General features: G+C 43.1%; 1 protein-coding gene across 1 annotated transcript in view; it reads right to left on the bottom strand.

Moving 5' to 3' along the window:
* Positions 1-2,835: 2,835 nt before the first annotated feature.
* Positions 2,836-20,528, bottom strand: part of enpp1 (ectonucleotide pyrophosphatase/phosphodiesterase 1) — a 41,067-nt gene continuing 23,374 nt past the window's right edge. Inside the window, exons 8-25 of the mRNA XM_020496254.2 lie at positions 20,027-20,146; positions 18,634-18,743; positions 17,924-17,989; positions 17,719-17,791; positions 17,452-17,560; positions 14,346-14,477; positions 13,548-13,579; positions 13,275-13,402; positions 11,962-12,031; positions 9,101-9,188; positions 8,488-8,672; positions 8,192-8,231; positions 7,907-8,061; positions 6,801-6,936; positions 6,544-6,618; positions 4,018-4,153; positions 3,781-3,925; positions 2,836-3,402 (exon numbers count right to left, since the gene is read on the bottom strand). Of these exons, the coding sequence (XP_020351843.1) occupies positions 3,250-3,402; positions 3,781-3,925; positions 4,018-4,153; positions 6,544-6,618; positions 6,801-6,936; positions 7,907-8,061; positions 8,192-8,231; positions 8,488-8,672; positions 9,101-9,188; positions 11,962-12,031; positions 13,275-13,402; positions 13,548-13,579; positions 14,346-14,477; positions 17,452-17,560; positions 17,719-17,791; positions 17,924-17,989; positions 18,634-18,743; positions 20,027-20,146 (1,953 nt within the window). The 3' untranslated portion in view covers positions 2,836-3,249. The remainder of the gene's footprint in view (positions 3,403-3,780; positions 3,926-4,017; positions 4,154-6,543; positions 6,619-6,800; positions 6,937-7,906; positions 8,062-8,191; positions 8,232-8,487; positions 8,673-9,100; positions 9,189-11,961; positions 12,032-13,274; positions 13,403-13,547; positions 13,580-14,345; positions 14,478-17,451; positions 17,561-17,718; positions 17,792-17,923; positions 17,990-18,633; positions 18,744-20,026; positions 20,147-20,528) is intronic.

The raw sequence follows: 20,528 nt of genomic DNA on the forward strand, positions 1-20,528 counted from the left end.
TAGTCCTGCATGTTGGAGCTCCAAGCCTTTGATGTTCACTGTACCCTGCAATCACACCTGCAACCCTGTACATGTGACTATTAAACAATCTGAATCTCTGAATGTTAGGTAACTACTCAGTTTTTCACAATTCTTGACATTTAATCTGAGCAAAAATTCCATCTTAGGTCAGTTAGGATCACCATTTTATTTTAAGAATGTCAGAATAATAGTAGAGTGATTGATTTCAGCTTTTATTTCTTTCATCACATTCCCAGAGGGTCAGAAGATTACATACACTCCATCAGTATTTGGTATCTTTGCCTTTAAATTGTTTAACTTAGGTCAAATGTTTCAGGGATCCTTCTACAAGCTTCCCACAATAAATTGGGTGAATTTTGGCCCATTCCTCCTGACAGAGCTGGTGTAACTGAGTCAGGTTTGTAGGCTTCCTTGCTCGCACACGCTTTTTCAGTTCTGCTCACAAATTTTCTATAGGATTGAGGTCAGGGTTTTGTGATGGCCACTCCAATACCTTGACTTTGTTGTCCTTAAGCCATTTTGCCACAACTTTGGAAGTATGCTGGGGTCATTGTCCATTTGGAAGACCCATTTGCGACCAAGCTTTAACTTCCTGACTGATGTCTTGAGATGTTGCTTCAATATATCCACATACTTTTCCTACCTCATGATGCCAATGATTTTGGGAAGTGCACCAGTCCCTCCTGCAGCAAAGAACCCCTACAACATGATCCTGCCACCTCCGTGGTTCACGGTTGGGATGGTATTCTTTGGCTTGCAAGCCTCTCCCTTTTTCCTCCAAACATAACAATGGCCATTATGGCGAAACAGTTCTATTTTTGTTTCATCAGACCAGAGGACATTTCTCCAAAAAGTACCATCTTTGTCCCCATGTGCAGTTGCAAACCGTAGTCTGGCTTTTTTATGTCGGTTTTGGAGCAGTGGCTTCTTCCTTGCTGAGCGGCCTTTCAGGTTATGTCGATATAGGACTCGTTTTACTGTGGATATGGATACTTTTGTACCTGTTTCCTCCAGCATCTTCACAAGGTCCATTGCTGCTGTTCTGGGATTGATTTGTACTTTTCGCAACAAAGTACATTCATCTCTAGGAGATAGAGCGCGTCTCCTTCCTGTGCGGTATGACATCTATGTGGTACCATGGTGTTTGTACTTGTGTACTATTGTTTGTACAGATAAACGTGGTACCTTCAGGTGTTTGGAAATTGCTCCCAGGGATGAGACTTGAGTTCTACAATTGTTTTTCTGAAGTCTTGGCTGATTTCCCCATGATGTCAAACAAAGAGGCACTGAGTTTGAAGGTAGGCCTTGAAATACATCCACAGGTACACTCCAATTGACTCAAATGATGTCAATTAGCCTATCAGAAGCTTCTAAAGCCATTACATAATTTAAGCTGTTTAAAGGCACAGTGAATTTAGTGTAAACTTCTGACCCACTGAATTATAAGTTAAACAATTATTGGAAAAATTGTGGAGTGGTTGAAAAACGAGTTTAATGACTCCAACCTAAGTGTATGTAAACTTCTGACTTCAACTGTACATTGGATGTCATGTACTGCATATCTTGTTTCATACACTGTATACTTTGTCTTTTAGAGTCATGCTAATCTTGGTATTACTTTAAGTTCCTGTCACGACCAAAGTACGTACATGTATTTGCAACCACAACACATGTACACCACATACTTATGTGCACACGCCAATAGTCCTGTCAAGAATTTAATCCCAATTCCCCACATCAACTTCACAACCTTTAATTTACAGTGACAGAGCAATAAAAATAAACTCAATATATAAAAACATTGATATTAACAAAATAAAAACACTATCTAGTCAAACATACAATGACACCATTTGGCAAGTGCAACCATGAACATGTGTGTGGAATGTGTGGTTTTCCTGTTTTTGTTCTTGTAGACTAAACACTTTTTTTTGAGCATCCATGCCATGTCTTTCAGCCAACTCTCCGAATCACAGACATCTGAGTCAAAAACTTTGGCAGTGTTTCAGTCCTTCGGCCAGTGGCCGTTACTAGCTTTTGCATTCCAGAATGTCTGAGGTTTCCTGAGAATGTCCCAGCTATTATAATCACTTAGTCAAATAGAATTCCTATTTATATGCCGGATTCCTCGTATTTTCTTCCATTCTCACTCTTTCCCCTTGTTTTTCTGGGATGAAAGAGGGGTGTTTGGGGTTCAGCAGAGTGGTAGATGGATCTACAGTGCATTCGGAAAGTATTTAGACCCCTTGACTTGTCCATTTTGTTACGTTACAGCCTTATTCTAAAATAGATGTTTAAATCCCTCAATCTACACACAATACCCCATAATGACAAAGTAATAACAGGTTTAGACATTTTTGCAAATGTAAAAAAAAAAAAAAACTGAAATCACAGTTACATAAGTATTCAGACCCTTTACTCAGTACTTTGGTGAAGCACCTTTGCCAACGTTTACAGTCAAGTCTTCTTGGGTATGACACTACAAGCTTTGCACATCCGTATTTGGGGAGTTTCTCCCATTCTTCTCTGCAGATCCTCTCAAACTCTGTCAGGTTGGATGTGGAGCGTCACTGCACAGTTATTATCAGGTCTCTCCAGAGATGTTCGATTGGGTTCAAGTGGGACCTTATATAGACAGGTGTGTGCCTTTCCAAATCATGTCCAATCAATTGAATTTACAACAGGTGGACTCCAATCAAGTTGTAGAAACATCTCAAGGATGATCAATGGAAACAGGATGCACCTGAGCTCAAATTCAAGTCTCATAAAAGGGTCTGAATACTTATGTAAATGTCATATTTCAGTTTTTCTATGTTTTTTTTTTTGGATTTGTCATTATGGGTTATTGTGTGTAGATTTATTTAATCAATTTCTTTGGTTCAGTGTTCTGGCTCAAGTCCAAACAGACAACGGTCTATTATATTATGTCTCATAACTTGGCTTCTTTCAGTGTATGCCTTTCTGGTTTAAAGTCTATGATTGAGGTTCAAGCGACTTTCAGGCAATTTCTCACTTAAACAGTACAGCTTTTTTCCCCTCTTTATGCACTTAAATATATATATTTTTCCTCTTTATGCACTTAAATATAAGTGTTACACCTTTTTTAATTTAATGGGATCCAAGGCTACACATTTAGCCCTGGCCTTTTTACTTGCATATGTGTAATAAGGCCTTACAGCGATAACAAAATATGGTACTAAAACCTGCCGGAGGCAACTTCTTGAAATCTTAGAAAGTCTGTAAAAATGTCTTGAGCTGTAGCGTTTCCTCCACTGATATCCTGTTGTGGTAAAAGCTGAGTCCAGTCAGGAGCTCTATGTCTTTGACCCGGGAAGCATGGAACTGGGCCCACTCCTGGACCCATTGGAAGTCTGAGCCATTCTGAGGAGACAGGGAGGAGGAAAAGGAGGGCTGAGTCACTAATAATATTCATAGATTATCTTTACAAACAGCAAAACTAGAGAGGATCCCATATGATCTCCAGACCTAGGTCAAATACACAATCAAATACTTTGAAATTCCTGAAAATATTTCGGGTGCAGCTGATTCAGCTTGAAATGTGCACATTTGAGACAATTTAATTGGTTGCATTGTACACGGCTAACTAAATGAAGTGCTGTTCAAGTATTTGAAAGTATTTGACATACAGCATCTATTTAAACCAGGTCTGATTATCTCAGCCATCCTTTGGTCTGTTGACATGTTACAGGTGGCCCAGTAGGAAAGAGTAGGACAGCCAGCCAGAGAGGTGTGACTCACAGCACAGGTCTCAGTGTGGTCTGGTCTATGGGGGAGGGTGAAGGAGGTGGTCTCCAGGGGACCCTGGCAGTCAGCAGGGGAGAAGGAAGAGTTTCCACAGCTGGTCAGGATCACATAGAAGTGAGTGGGGATGGGAGCCTCATGTCTGCAGGAGAGAAAGATGGAAACATGTTCATGTACAACTGACAATTCAAAAAAAGCCAGCAGCAACAACACGCATGGATGATGAACACTTACTGTGGTGTGCTAACTGTAGGAGTGTCAAAGTGTCCGTCATAGTGCTGGTCAAAGATAGGTCCACTCATAACGTTGACCCCATTCAGCTGCTGGGAATATTTCACCAGGAGGACATCATGGAAGTACGTCCAAACAGCTGCAAACATACGATCATATACTTATTAAAACAAGAAGTCATTGAACAATGTCTTCAGGGCCCGTATTCACAAAAATGTCTTAGAGTATGACTGTTGATCTAGAATCAGTTTTGCCCTGTAGATCATAATAAATGTGATTAAATGGACAGTGTTGGGGGCTGATCCTAGATCAGCATTTCTACTCTGTAGACTTTCACCATTTGCCACCAGAGGGCAGTGAGTGTTTGTAAAGTTATCCACAGAGTGCTTCTGTTCATGGATTTAAAAAACAAAATCCCCTTGCATGACATCATACTTCATAAACCCCTTTTATGATGGATTACCTTTGTCCACGGGCATCAACAAAAGTAACAACCATTTGCATCTCCCTTTCATCAATATGGAACCCACAAGGTGGCATCATATTGTACCATCCTAACCGCTATCCCATAATCGAGTCCCAAACAGTATCCTACAGCCCAGTGTTTAAAACTCTGTGCTATTATTTTCCATCAGAGTAGACATGACCCCACACCACATTAGCAACATTGTCTGTCTGGGAAAGTCAGGAACACACCTTTAGGTCTACTACCAACACATTGACGGTCTATGAGTAACTATACCACAAGTTGTTATCGGAATGTTGCATCAGGAGTGCTCATGTTCTCACAAATGACATTACGTGCCAAGCAGAGAGTACAAAACGGGGTGGGATTTTAAACGTAACAAACTCCCCTTCTTTAGAATAGCATAGCAAGCAATCACTTTTGTCAAGCCAGTTACACAGAATGGAAAGTGAACAATAAAACACTAAAAGAGAGCTTAGGGAGTGGGCTGGGTTTTTACCATGACCACTGCCTGATATGGTAACGCCCCGCTGCACCACTACTGTACACTACTGTCCCCTAGACAAAATGTAACAGAGATCCTATGTCTACTGAATAAATATGGCTCACTATGACCATGGTCAGACTACCATGTTAATTCACAGGGAAGCTTTTATGTTGACAGACCAATCTGAGATTTCTCAGTTGGTGTGAGAGTTATAAACCCTGCTCCTAAATCTACAGCTTGTTGTTAAGAGTTAAATATTTACTATGGAGTCAGCTTTTTTCCACTATTCAACTAGAACCTTAGATCCTAGGAAAAATAGTACGATCCAACAGGAACAGGGGGGAAAAAACTGTCCTTATCTCAGCAGTTGGATCTTTGGGCTGAAATGTATACCTAATTGGCCAAAGCTAGTTCAAAATAGAATAGAGATGCAGGCTGGGAGTGTTACATGCTGTAAGAGTAAGCCTAAGAGTAAAAGTAAAACTGATAGAAACTACACTGAACAAAAATACAAAAACACAACATGCAACAATTTCAAAGATTTGACTGAGTTACAGTTCATATGAGGAAATCAGTCAATTGAAATAAATTCATTAGGCCCTAATCTATGGATTTCACATGACTGGGAATACAGATATGCATCTATTGGTCACAGATACCGTTCAAAAAACAAGTAGGGGTGTGGAACAGAAAACCAGTCAACCAACCAACCATGCAGTGCGACACATCTCCTTCACATAGAGTTAATCAGGCTGCTGTTGATTGTGGCCTGTGGAATGTTGTCCCACTCCTCTTCAATGGCTGTGCGAAGTTGCTGGATATTGTCGGGAACTGGAACATGCTGTAGTACACTCCAATCTAGAGCGTCCTTGGTGAGTATGCAGGCCATGCAAGAACTGGGACATTTGAACTTCCAGGAATTGTGTGCAGATCCTTGCGACATGTGGCCGTGTATTATCATGCTGAAATGAGGTGATGGATGAATGGCAGGACAATGGGCCTCAGGATCTCATCATGGTATCTCTATGTATTCAAATTTCCATTGATAAAATGCTATTGTGTTCGTTGTCCATAGCTTACGCCTGCCCATACCATAACCCCACCGTCACCATGGGGCACGCAGTTCACAACGTTAACATCAGCAAACAACTCGCCCACACAACGCCACGTCAGCCATCTGCCAAGTACAATTGAAACCGGTATTTATCTGTGAAGAGCACACTTCTCCAGTGTGGCAGGGGCCTTCAAAGGTGAACATTTGCCCACTGAAGTCGGTTACAACAGTCGAACTACAATCAGGTCAGGATCCTGGTTGCTGGTCTCAGACTATCCCGCAGGTGAAGAATCTCCTGGGCTGGCGTGGTTACACGTGGTCTGCGGTTCTGAGGCCGGTTGGATGTACTGCCAAATTAGTAGGCCTATACATACATCATGCAAAGACACACTGTCCTAAGAAGTAATTTCCTGAAGCTGCATGTCCATAAGAATTCACACATACCTGGTTGAGTGTTTGAGCTATTATTGCACAGTACCTGAGATTTATCTGTCTCTTAGCCAGCTAGCTTGACCTGCTCACCTTTAAAAGCAGGGTACATGGGCGCAATGTTGCTGGTGAGTAGTGACTCTGCCTCTGTTCCATTGGCACCCAGATCTGAAACATCAACATGAATTAATCACTTAAACACACACACACACTAAACACTACATTTAAATCATCAACTGGTCTTCAAAAGTTGTATGAGAATCTGATGCACCGCTGGCTATATGCATGTACAGTAATATGGAGTAGGTATTTAACAAAAGGTTTTGGGGTGTAATCTCCCATGTACTCACTGGGTGGATGCAGCAGGCCGTAGGACAGCGCAGGGTTGTCCTTGTATCTGACGCAGTTCTGGCTGAAGAGCGGCGCCACACGGACGTCTGCACGGACACAGGCCTCCACTACTGGACTCAGTGGCTGGACATTGTTCTGATGGGCACGAGAGAGATGATTCCAGTTCTTGAGCTCTGGTATTAGTTATGTGAACCTGGTTTCATTCCTTAATTGCAGGGTTGAGTCAATATATACATTAGGATAGTGCTTTTCCCGTTACCTTCTCCTCAGATAAAATAAAACCATGAATCATCTACTTTCCATCCTCTTAATAGCTTTTAGACAGAAAGTAATGGAATAAAAGGAGAATGTTGAGAGAACGAAAGCCAGGGATAGATATACTGTAGAGAGACGTCCTGATTTACGTTGAGGTTTTCACCACATAATGACAAACATAAGAAGCTATGAAAGCCAGCACGAGTTAGGAAGATCTACAGCCAGCTAGCAGGGCCAGGCAGCAGCTCAGCTCTCAGCACTTCACACATCTTTACAACTTATTTCATATCCTAGCCAAAAACACAAACTAGAGAAACACAAACTAGAGAAACACAAACCAGAGAAACACAAACTAGAGAAACACAAACCAGAGAAACACAAACTAGAGAAACACAAACCAGAGAAACACAAACCAGAGAAACACAAACCAGAGAAACACAAACCAGAGAAACACAAACCAGAGAAACACAAACCAGAGAAACACAAACCAGAGAAACACAAACTAGAGAAACACAAACCAGAGAAACACAAACTAGAGAAACACAAACCAGAGAAACACAAACTAGAGAAACACTAACACAAACCAGAGAAACCCTAACCAGAGAAACCCTAACCAGAGAAACATAATACAACAGTGCATCTCCAACACAACATACTATCTATCTGTAGACATTAAAGAGAGCCAGAGTGTATTGGAGGTGGTTTAGAACCACGCGTGAAGGGTAACATTTCCTAAGATTCTGAAGACTTGCGTTAACTCCCCCAAGCAAATGCCTCGGCTTTAGCTAAGCAGACTAACACATACCTGGGTATGAAACCTGGTCGTTCACACAAGCACATAAAGACTCACCAGTGGGTTAATTGTGTAGGCGACCCATAAGGGCATGAGAGTATCTTTGCTGTAACCGTTGATGTAGTCGGCGTGGTGCAGGACACAGTACTCTGAATTCTCCTGGAGAACCCGAGGGATTCCATATGGTAGGTGAAGAGCCTTGGTTCCGGAAACTGAGAGAGGGGAGGGTGTGATAAAAAACAATCATAGACAAAATAGAGCCATGGTTACACTAACTGGAGTGTTTGGCAAAGTTTTTACTACTAAGCCATTACAAAGAGACCCCATGAAGTGTGTACTCACTGGAATTGTCTTTGATGAGTTGCCTGTTCATAGTCTTCTCCTGAAACATATTTTCAGCATGTTAGTGTGTCTGTCAACTTCTCTCCCTCTGAGTGCTTCTGGGTTATCAATCATAAAGTGAGGATAAATATTCGTTTTCAATGAAGCACCTTTCAAACATTGAGGATTTAGAGTGTTATGGACAGGACAGACCCTCTGTCTACCCCTCCCCTCCCAGTCCTGCTCTCTGGGGATGGATGTGCGAGTTTGAGGATACACCCCCCTCCCTGATTGTACCGCTGCTCTGCGGTACATACCGCTGCTCTGGTGCGGGTGCTGCAGCTACAGCCCAGGTGGTCAGAGGGGGCAAGGCCACTGGCCTCACAGGTGGAGTTAGAGGAGAGCTCAGCTGGGTACACGGGGCGGTGGGGAGGGTTCTTCAGGAGGTGGTTCAGACTCCCATGGGTCCCGTTGTTAGGAGCAGGGGGAACGTCCAACAGATCTGACAGACAAAGAGAGAGGATGATAGATAGAGATGGGGGGGGGGGGGGAGAAATAAAGTGAAAGTAGAGAGTTGAAAAGGTATTTTCTTTAACTGACTAGATTTGATCTAATGGGCTAACTGTACAGAATAGCTGTGTGACTATAGACTTAGTTTCCAGTGGTGGTGCTGTGGCCTTCTCAACTGGCACATCCTCTTTGAAACGTATCACAATGTTGAGAAATTGTCCTGGGAGTTCTGTATAGAAGTGGTTGAAATGATGCTATAATGAATGTAAAGCCAGAGATATCATTCCACTCCTTTGGCATGACAATTCCATCAGGAGTTGGCAAGAGAGCGGAAACAGACTGGCACCCAGGCTAATCCTTTCTAGTTAAGCAACAGGACATTGTCCCCATGTTAAATGGTCCATTGACTAACAGGCTTACCACACAGGAGGTTGTACACTTCAATGTTTTCAAAAGGTGCAACTTGGGTCTTGTATTTCAGCCCTGGTCCATAACTGATAAAAATGGCCTGAAAAATACAAAAACAAACTTAATTCATTTTCACAAGAATAACTGACACATGAATAGATAGAGACACGCTATTCATGACAGTGGAGTAGACATGTTTAGATATGGAGAGAAGAACAAAGTAACCACAATTTCACCATCTCATTTAGTTAACATTTCCCTATACCTACGAAGGAGTCAAAACCACAAATAGACCATGTGTAAACATCAGAATAGCTAAAAGTAAACCGTGTGGGAGTTTAAGTACTTAAATGACCTTCCAAAAAGGTGGGTTGAAAAGCAATTAACATTTTGAAATAATCATAAGATGAGCCTTAAAGCAGCAATCAGCAGTAGAAACAATAACAAGGGGACTCCCAGCCCTTGTTTAAGTAAAAAGCTGAGAGATGGGGCTGGAGAAATCGACCACTCTCAAATTCAGAGCTATTGATGCAAGGACTAACCATCCATGAAATCAAAATGATAGTTTTAACCATGTTGCGGCTGTATAGTGTTTGGTCACATTTACTTAGTTTACAAACATTTAAGTAAAACAAACTTACAGTATATTTTGGGTTCTGATGGGGTATGACAGTTGATGAGGCATTCTTAACTTGTATTCTTCATGAGTCAATGAAGTCATGAGTCACATAATTCATTTATAAGTCCAAAAATGTATGTAGTAACTGCTGATTGCCCCTTTAAAACGTGGGTGGCTACTAAATTAAATAGGTGATGTTGCTACTTGCTAGCTATGTCTGCTTTTCTTCCGGTCTGCAGCAAAACACACAGAAGATATTTTCAGCAGACTTTCATTTGACTCATGCACCTGTTTTATTTAGGTTAGCGAGTAAAGTCGCAGGGATAATTATAGCAACACATTCCAGGTGTGACCACGTCTAGAAAGATACACAGACCTATTATAAACATAAAGACTAACAGGGAGATGCCAGGGAGACGTCTAGTAAACTATAGTAAACAGCCATGAGAAAACACAACACATGGGAACAAAGCATACTGTTATAGGGGATGGTATTTTGGGAGAGATTTTCTAAGGCCGGAAACATACACATAAAGACTAACATGGAGACGGGGAGAAATCTAGTAAAACCTAGTAAACCTAGTAACAATGTACATGGGAAAACAACAACTCCAAATGGGAGGACATTGTACTGTTATAGGTGATGGTATTGCAGTGGGTTTACTTTGGGAGAGACTTGACTCTCTCGGAGGACACACTTTGATTTAACCTAAAGAATGTCAGGCATGATTTAACAAACTGGGGCTCCTTTGGAGTGGCCTGCTCCCAGATCTTTTTAGGACATTTGGCCTGAGAATGGCCATACAGGTGTAGGATCTTAATTTGAGCCAGTTTGCTACAGCAGGAAAATAATCCTGCAGCTACAGGAAATGTGGATTATAATGGACTTTTTTGTAGGGGTTGATACATTTTTCTGCAAATCAAGTCTGAAATGTTTAAGTGAAAATTACAAACGTAAGGGCCTCCCGGGTGACGCAGTGGTTTAGGGCACCAGTCTCTGCTGTGCCACCAGAGACTCTGGGTTGGCGCCCCGGCTCTGTCGTAATTGGCCGCGACTGGGAGGTCCGTGGGGCGACGCACAATTGGCCTAGCGTCATCCGAGTTAGGGAGGGTTTGGCCGGTAGGGATATCCTTGACTCCTGTGGCGGGCCGGGCGCAGTGCGCGCTAACCAAGGTTGCCAGGTGCACGGTGTTTTCTCCGACACATTGGTGCGGCTGGCTTCCGGGTTGGATGCGCGCTCTGTTAAGAAGCAGTGCGGCTTGGTTGGGTTGTGTATCAGAGGACCCATGACTTTCGACCTTCGTCTCTCCCGAGCCCGTACGGGAGTTGTAGCGATGAGACAAGATAGTAGCTCCTAACAATTGGATACCACAAAAAAAAATAAGAAAATTACAAACGTTAGTGTATTTGAGTTTTTAAAAGGCTTCTAAGTTTGCTTTTCCTACCACCCAGAACCTGGTGGTGTCACCTAGTAAGATCCAAAAAATTGTCAAAGTCTCCAGTAACCCAAGTCAGACTGTACTCTCTGCTATCGCACGGCAAGCGGTACCGGAGTACCAAGTCTTGGTCCTTAACAGCTTCTACCCCCAAGCCATAAGCCTGCTGAACAATTAATCCAAAGGCCACCCGACCTATTTACATTGACACCCACACCCACTTTGTTTTTACAATGCTGCTACTCGCTGTTTATTATCTATGCATGGTCACTTTACCCATACCTACATGTACAAAATACCTCGACTAACCTGTACCCCCGCACATTGACTCGTTATTGTTATGTAATTTGTTACTTTTGATTAGATTTTTTTTTCTTCTTAAAAATATTTACTATATAAACTAAACTCTTTCTTGAACTGCATTGTTGGTTAAGGGCTTGTAAGTAAGCATTTCACGGTAAGGTCTACCTATACCTGCTGTAGTCGGCGCATGATAAATGATGCTGATAAATCAGCAACAAAAGGGTGATCAAATTAAGATGCTATATCTGTAGGAGATGGCACAATCAGATCTGGGACTACCTCTCTGTAGTGCTTTCATCATAGAACTTCACATCAAAATAAAAAATGGGTTGTGTTTTTTAGCTAATCTCCATGTGATTCAAGTGTAATGTAGCTATTAGCGTTAGCTGTTTTTTAGTTAGAGACAGTATGTTCGGATGAGTTTCCCTGGATGTGTACATAACCACGTGTCCATACTATAATATCACAGAGTATCAACGGAAGTACAGCATCATCCCTCTCACCCTTCCCTGACCTGCATGTTTTTGAAGACGTTATCCGAGCCGTGGAATCCACCAGTGCAGTACTTGACTTCCTTAGGTTGTCTGTGGATGAACAGAGATGAAAAAACATTATTCCATTGCTAGAAAAAACATCACACCTCCAACAGAACACAGAGGGTGTTCTTTAATGGAAGTCTCTCCAAAATAATCCAGGTAGAATCAGGAATTCCTCAGGGCAGGTGTCTAGGCCCCTTACTTTTTTCAATCTTTACTAATGACATGACACGGAGTTCTGTATTTTATATATATTTATACAACACTAAAATTGAGGGGTTTTCAATTGAACAGCTGTATAAACCAGCCCAACTAATAATAGCTCACATCCTCAACTGTGGCAACCATAACAACAAGGAACAGCTTTCAGCACCCATTAAAGACATCTGTAAAAAACATGCCCAAACCAAAATGTCTGTTGGTATGTTAATAGGCTTTCTGTTAACCGGAGACCAACTATCACTTTTCATATGTGGCAGCTGTTGAGAATTTCAGCGGTCAAGTTAGGGCTAGTGAGTCGTCTTGTCGAATAATGTCTCATTGCAACAGACAAACATAACGAGAGTTAAACATTTACTTTTGAATCATTTAGCAGACGCTCTTATCCAGAGCGACCCACAGTAGTGAGTGCATACATTTTTGTACTTTTCCGTATAAATATAAAGTGGGATCACCTTTTGCAAGTACCTGTAACTGCTTTCAATGTGCATGTAGGGAGAAATGCATATAGGGACAAGTGCATGTAGGCACAACGTTTAAAGTGAATGTCAATGGATAATGTGTAGTTCTAACCGGTGTGGATTTAGTTTTGCCTGTAACTGATGACTTGAAAAAGGAGTGAACCGTGATGAGTAGGCTAACTATTAAATATTTAAAACGGTACTTATTTACTTAGGTTATTCCACAACAGATACTTTGGCTTAATGCCACAGTAAAGCCAAGAGTGCAGCTTAGGTTATGTGATAAAACAAAGTGTTGCGTTTCCAAAGAAATTACATTTAGGGTTATGGTTCATACTGTATATGGTTCCTACAGATGTCATATCTTAATTTGACCGGTTGTCACAGAGAATGAGCCTTGTGATTTACATACCTTCATTGAAAACCCAGAATTAGCTTTCTCTCAGTAGATCTAACAACTAAACTATAGCCTATCAAAGCTAATTTCCCATTTGCAGGATTATTTTACTCATGTTCAAATTAAGATCCCACATCTGTATGAATAAAGATGTAAAAAAACGAAATGTGTTATGAAGAGAAAAAAAGCAAACAAGAGTTATGTTATGACATACAGAGCTGCTTGCCAGCCAGGCTTCATGTAGAGATGGGCCTTCTCAATGCGCACGTTGTTAGCAAAGTGCATCCGTTTGGGAAGGTGCTCTTTGAGGTAGGGCCTCATGGGCTGGTCAGGGCTCCTGCACTTCAAAACACACAGCAAGAGAAGAGCAGAGAGTCAATGAAGGGACAGAGGGAGAGGCCTGTTTGACATAAGCTAAGGCAAGCAAATCATTTTTCAATTAATCTTATTAACACAGAAGTCAACTAGGCACAAATACTTCACATACCGACAGATTCTTCACCAGGCCTTCATAGTCGACTGGGGGGAATAAAAACAGACATAGTTGGTAACTCAAGGGTCATGACCTTCCCAAATCACTCTTGACCCCTTGGCCCTCTTCCACTTGGCCCTCTTCCACTTGGCCCTCTTCCACTTGGCCCTCTTCCACTTGGCCCTCAACCACTTTGCCCCTTCCCCTTGGCCCCCAACCACTTGGCCCCCAACCACTTGGCCCCCAACCACTTGGCCCCCAACCACTTGGCCCCCAACCACTTGGCCCCTTCCCCTTGGCCCCAAATGCTGTATGCCTCCCGTTATGTTTGCAGATCTGGATGGTCTGCATAGGTACAGTGCGATTAAGATTAAAATCACTTTAGTCAATTGTACACATAGTCCAACCGAATACTTTAACCCAGCCCCTGCGAAAGACACACATACACATATATATACAGGTTTTTGGAGATGTGCGGGGGGCTGCCACACCCGGAAAGCCAGGGGAGCTGTTGTTGTGGGGGGTTAAGTGCCTTGCTCAACGGCATGATGGTAGGCAATGGCATCTATGATTTGATAGGAGCAACCCTTCAGTTGCCAGCTCACTCTAACCACTAGGCTACCTGCTGCCCCAGTGAAGTGGTGAAGCTTCTACCTTAATTAATGCTTACACATTACTAAATCTGACAAAAATCTAAGGGGGAAGGAGGGAATTGGGACCAGCTGTAACACTGAATGGTGTTTCAACATAAGGCCAGGAAGAGGGAGGAAAACAGCTGGAAGTGACACGTTGACATCATCAACAGTTACTCACAGGAGAAGAAGTCTTCTGGGAGGTTCTTGGGTCGGATTCGCGCAGCGGGGCCTTGGATGACAGTGAAGTCGTCAATGTTGTCCTGGTACGAGCTTACAAATGCAGCCTTTTTGCAGGAAGCTTCCTCCATTCCTGCAATTACAGTAAACACACACACACACATCATTTAAAAAACAATTGCCATTGTTTGTATTGTTGTTCCTGGCAACTGGGCAGTCAGAGCAATAGGATAAGTTAGAGCAAAGAAATGGAGAATGAGAAAAGACAGTATAAGACTTCAACAGCACCATAATTAAGTGGTCTAATCTGTACCGGATTTCAGAGAATCTTTTTTTTTTTACTGAACAAACTGTTAATTTGAAATTATAAACAGATTATTGTTACTAGGATTATATCCTCCATTTCCCAATCAATCAAAACATCAAAACAATCACATCAATAACATTGACAAAAAATAACCCAAGAGCAATGCAATGATTGTTATAGGCTAAATAAAAAAATATTCCCATATGACATTTGTTATTATAAAAACCTGACATCAAAATTACAACCCTGCAGCGTGGAGCTTATTATTGCATTCAAATGCCCCAACAATGGCAGACCCCAGAGTACAGGCCAGTTGAGCAGCCATCGGTCGGTGCCACCAAATTAATTTCATTTCGTTAATCCTTTACACGCATAATGACATAATTACAAGACTAGACACATGTCAAATGCTATGCAGATGTTGCGAGCATCTCTTCTTTACAGACCTCTCCTCTGTAAACCTCCCTGGCTCCCTCATCCTCGTTTTGCTAAATCTTTCACAGCTGTTTCAGCGTTCAATCTGACCTTGTTTTACAAAAGTTTTCGCTCTGCCATGTGATTCCCCCACAACAGGTGCTAGGGTAACGTCCCTAATGGAACCCTATTCCTTATATAGTGCACTACTTCTGAACCAGCCTTATGGGACCTGGTCAAAAGTATTGAACTAAATAGGGAATAGGGAGCCATTTTGGAACCATCCATTGTCTCAGCCAAAACAAACAGTACGTGTGGCTGACAGTAAGCATTCAAATGCCCCAACAATGGCAGACCCCAGAGTACAGGCCAGAGGCTGGAAGACAATCGAAAAGTTACTCAATAGAGGAACTATAACATTTAAACAAAACAATATGTTGTGGTAATATACACTATGGCTACATTGTTAATTGTTATGTTTTATTTCTGAATTGCTACTTGTACAATAAAATTTGTAGACAATAACTTAATGATTGAGTTTGATAGTGGATTATGTGTTAAGGCAGGATCTATGCAGCTGTTATACAACGTTAGCCCGGAGCTATGCAGCTGTTATACAACGTTAGCCCGGAGCTATGCAGCTGTTATACAACGTTAGCCCGGAGCTATGCAGCTGTTATACAACGTTAGCCCGGAGCTATGCAGCTGTTATACAACGTTAGCCCGGAGCTATGCAGCTGTTATACAACGTTAGCCCGGAGCTATGCAGCTGTTATACAACGTTAGCCAGGCGCTATGCAGCGTTATACAACGTTAGCCCGGAGCTATGCAGCTGTTATACAACGTTAGCCAGGCGCTATGCAGCTGTTATACAACGTTAGCCAGGCGCTATGCAGCTGTTATACAACGTTAGCCCGGAGCTATGCAGCTGTTATACAACGGTAGCCAGGCGCTATGCAGCGTTATACAACGTTAGCCCGGAGCTATGCAGCTGTTATACAACGTTAGCCAGGCGCTATGCAGCGTTATACAACGTTAGCCAGGCGCTATGCAGCCGTTATACAACAGCTAAGGGACGTTAGCCAGGCGCTATGCAGCAGTTATACAACGTTAGCCAGGCGCTATGCAGCCGTTATACAACAGCTAAGGGACGTTAGCCAGGCGCTATGCAGCAGTTATACAACAGCTAAGGGAGGTTAGGCAGGAGCTATGCAGCCGTTATACAACAGCAAAGGGAGGTTAGGCAGGAGCTATGCAGCCATTATACAACAGCTAAGGGAGGTTAGGCAGGAGCTATGCAGCCGTTATACAACAGCTAAGGGAGGTTAGGCAGGAGCTATGCAGCCGTTGTACAACAGCTAAGGGAGGTTAGGCAGGAGCTATGCAGCCGTTATACAACAGCTAAGGGAGGTTAGGCAGGAGCTATGCAGCCATTATACAACAGCTAAGGGAGGTTAGGCAGGAGCTATGCAGCCGTTATACAACAGCTAAGGGAGGTTAGGCCGGAGCTATGCAGCCGTTATACAACAGCTAAGGGAGGTTAGGCAGGAGCTATGCAGCCGTTGTACAACAGCTAAGGGAGGTTAGGCAGGAGCTATGCAGCCGTTATACAACAGCTAAGGGAGGTTAGGCAGGAGCTATGCAGCCATTATACAACAGCTAAGGGAGGTTAGGCAGGAGCTATGCAGCCGTTATACAACAGCTAAGGGAGGTTAGGCAGGAGCTATGCAGCCATTATACAACAGCTAAGGGAGGTTAGGCAGGAGCTATGCAGCCATTATACAACAGCTAAGGGAGGTTAGGCAGGAGCTATGCAGCCATTATACAACAGCTAAGGGAGTTAGGCAGGAGCTATGCAGCCGTTATACAACAGCTAAGGGACGTTAGCCATCATTTAGCTGCCAGATACTGACTCGATATGAGCTCTTTTTCTTTGATGAGTCACTAATATTTAGGGATGTAGGATAATCAGATACTTCCTCTTTTTATTTTCATCCCTTTTCACCCCTAGAACAACTCCTCTTTCATGTTGAGTAGTAGTGGATGCTCACTATCGCATCACCTTATGATTTACAGCAGACCCATAAAGTAAACCACTTGTCTTTTTTCATTTGCCAAAAAACACTAAATGGTTTACCTCCGCCTCCCCTGCTTTCACATTGACTTTCTTAGTGCTTATCTCTGAGAAACATTGTTTCTCTTGTACTGTACATTTCCCCTCGCGGCCCTTTGCTCCAGTAGGAGCTAAAACAACAAGTCACTTTCCAATCTACTGTTTCATCTGAATGCTGTGTAGAAAACAAGGCTACTGATTCCTCGGTTGATCGCAGAGACCACTGTGTGTACAGGACAATCCGGCTGTGTGTTGTGGCAACATGCTGCTCACCGTGGTCAGACAGAAGCACCAGGTTGACACAGCGGTGAAGGTTCTTCTGTTTCAAGCCGTCCATTAGAAGTCCTAACAACCTGTCTACGTTCAGCAGGGCCTCAATCACCTGCAAATACATTATATAGTCATTCATAACACCACATGTTATACAAGGCCCAGGAGTTCTGCCTGACTACTTTGTGGCCTTTGCTGGGCCTGCTTTGATTGGTTATAAATTACCCCCCCACCTGATTGGTGGGTTGAATGAATAGAGATGGATCTGACCTGGCTGCTCATTGGTCCGTATTGGTGGCCGGCAGAGTCTGGTTCCTCCATGTACAGAGTGTAAAAATCTGGCCTACATGAAAACAAAATGAAAGGACTCTGATTACATAGTGAGGTCCGATCAAATGAAAGAGATGACGACAGTGTTTGGACTGTCCTTCAAAATGATGCTCATTTAAAGGTTATAAGAAGCATATTACCATACCTTTCCCCTTGAGGCAAGTTCAGCCATTGAAATATGGTTGAGATTCTCTCCTCAAATGAGATGTTCCTAAAACAAAGATACTGCTTTATTTCTTACTTTAGAAAGCATCACTATGGATAGCTTACACACTGCTACAGTACACTACAGCAAATGCTGGTCACCTCCAAATAACACATTCATACTTTATATCCTACAAAACAAAAAGATGGGGTATTCACTATCGGATAATTACCTACTCCTCTTTATTATGGCAAACAAACATGGATAAGAAAGACCATTACACATGTCTGTCACGCCCTGGTCTTAGTATTTTGTGTTTTCTTTATTTATTTGGTCAGGCCAGGGTGTGACATGGGTTTATTTTGTGGTGTGTTTGTGTATTGGGGTTTTTCGTAGGTTTTGGGATTGTGGCTTAGTGGGGTGTTCTAGTAAAGTCTATGGTTGCCTGTGGCGGTTCTCAATCAGAGGCAGGTGATTCTTGTTGTCTCTGAGTGGGAACCATATTAGGCAGCCATATTCTTTGAGTGTTTCGTGGGTGATTGTTCCCGTCTCTGTGTTTATTGTCACCAGATAGGCTGTATAGGTTTTCACGTCCCGTTTCTTGTTTTTGTATTATCGTGTTTCATCTTCATTAAAGATGTATCGTATTAACCACGCTGCATTTTGGTCCGACTCTTTCGACGGAAGAAAACCGTAACAATGTCTCTTACTTGTCATACTTCTTATAGAAGTCAGGTAATCTTCCATTGACTGCCACATCAGAGCCCGGCCAGAAGAATGTGGCTGACTTCAGGTTATTGTCCATGGCAGTGAACCAAACCTAGAGAGAGAGAGACAGACAGTGGAGGTGCTCTGATCATCAAAACAACCACAGACCACTAGAAAGAGCTACCCTAATAGTTCAATAAATGCATCAAAACTGACCCTATACGCTGTTTGCCTTTCACTCCAGCCACCCGGGTTTGCTTCCTGCTCCCTCCGTTCGCTACATTGGTTGTCAGAAGTGAGATGGTGCCTGTTAGGCTATTGGAGAGGCATGTACACATGAGGGGCACGCTCTCCCGAAGGAAGGGGGTAATGTAGCGACATTAACACCTAGAAACCTCATCAAGAGGTTCAGACCTCTTGGTGTAATGGTTAAGGTGTTGGCTTGACAGTCGTTGGACCCAGGTCTGAGTCGCAGTTGGGGCTACCCCCCCAAATTGGTTTCAGAAGTGGGATGTCGCCCATGAGGCCACCAGAAAGCCTGGCGGACGTGTGAAGAGGCTTGAAAGAAAGTTGATGCACAGGGACGTGCCTTCCCGTTTGGAGGGCCCAGTGTAATGATCCTCAGCTCCTCACGATATGAGCCACATTACAATTCCCTCCCAATGGGTTAACCCTAACTCCCTAACGGGCTCGGGAGAGGCGAAGGTCGAATCATGTGTCCTCCCAAACATGACCCGCCAAACCGCGTTCCTTAACACCCGCCTGCTTAACCTGGAAGCCTGCTGCACCAATGTGTCGGAGGAAACACCGTTCAACTGACGACCGGAGTCAGCCTGCAGGCACCCGGCCAGCCACAAGGAGTCTCTAGAGCGCGATGAGCCAAGTAAAGCCCCCAGGCCAAACCCTCCCCTAACCCGCACGACGCTGTGTGACGCCCTATGGAACTCTTGTTTTAGTAAACATTGTTCTGTAATGTCATTATGTCTCATAGTTAGGGTTGTTTTAGTAAACACAGTTCAAATGAATTTCCTCAACAACATTCATGTTATTATTCCTCATGCATTTTTCCAGCTAAATGTTTCAGGAGGAAATCTTCTCAAAGTGCCATCTGTGACTTGTTCTAACAACAACAGGGCCCCTTATGTCTTCCCAAGCGCCACTCTTCTAGCCTGGGTACCAGTCTGTTTGAGTTATCATTACACTCCTTGTCATTCTTAACATGACACAAGGAGTGGAATGTTAGCCTGAAACGGGGGAACCTGTTTTGCTACCAGTCAAGTTACATTTCTCCTAACACTAGGGCCATATTATCCTCAAACCAATAAGTTCTAGCAGTAAACTAACATTGAATGAAGGTGCGGTATTTTCACTGTGTATTCCAATGCATCCACTCACTGGTTCTCCTTGGTACCATTTGGCATTGAATTTTTCGGGAACTTTCAAACTGAAGGAGGCGTTGCGGGTCACGTCATACATCTTGTTGTCAACGATCCCATGGGACTCTGGATAGAGGCCCTGTGGGAGTAACACACACCAGTGAGGCCCTGTGGGAGTAACACACACCAGTGCTTTGACAGCTGCACGACTAAGTGGACATATCATCTGTAACTTTACATCTAAACCACTTCATCACAGAGAGCTACTGGAGCCACCGGTTAACCCACTGGAGCCATCGGTTAACCAACTGGAGCCACCGGTTAACCCACTGTGTTGAAAGAATTCTGGAGGCTAAATGGAAGGTGTGGGTTAGTCCAGTAGATCTGAAATCACCGCCTACTGTTGCACACCTCCAACACAGTTTCTCCTGAGGTGCAGCATGTCCTAGCCATCCAGCCACAACAGGAGGTAATTTGTTATCATTAGTCATAAGTGACAATTTGATGGATAAGGTGATTTA

The sequence above is a fragment of the Oncorhynchus kisutch genome, linkage group LG12 (genome assembly GCF_002021735.2).
Source record: "Oncorhynchus kisutch isolate 150728-3 linkage group LG12, Okis_V2, whole genome shotgun sequence".
In the NCBI taxonomy this organism is placed as follows: Eukaryota; Metazoa; Chordata; class Actinopteri; order Salmoniformes; family Salmonidae; genus Oncorhynchus; species Oncorhynchus kisutch.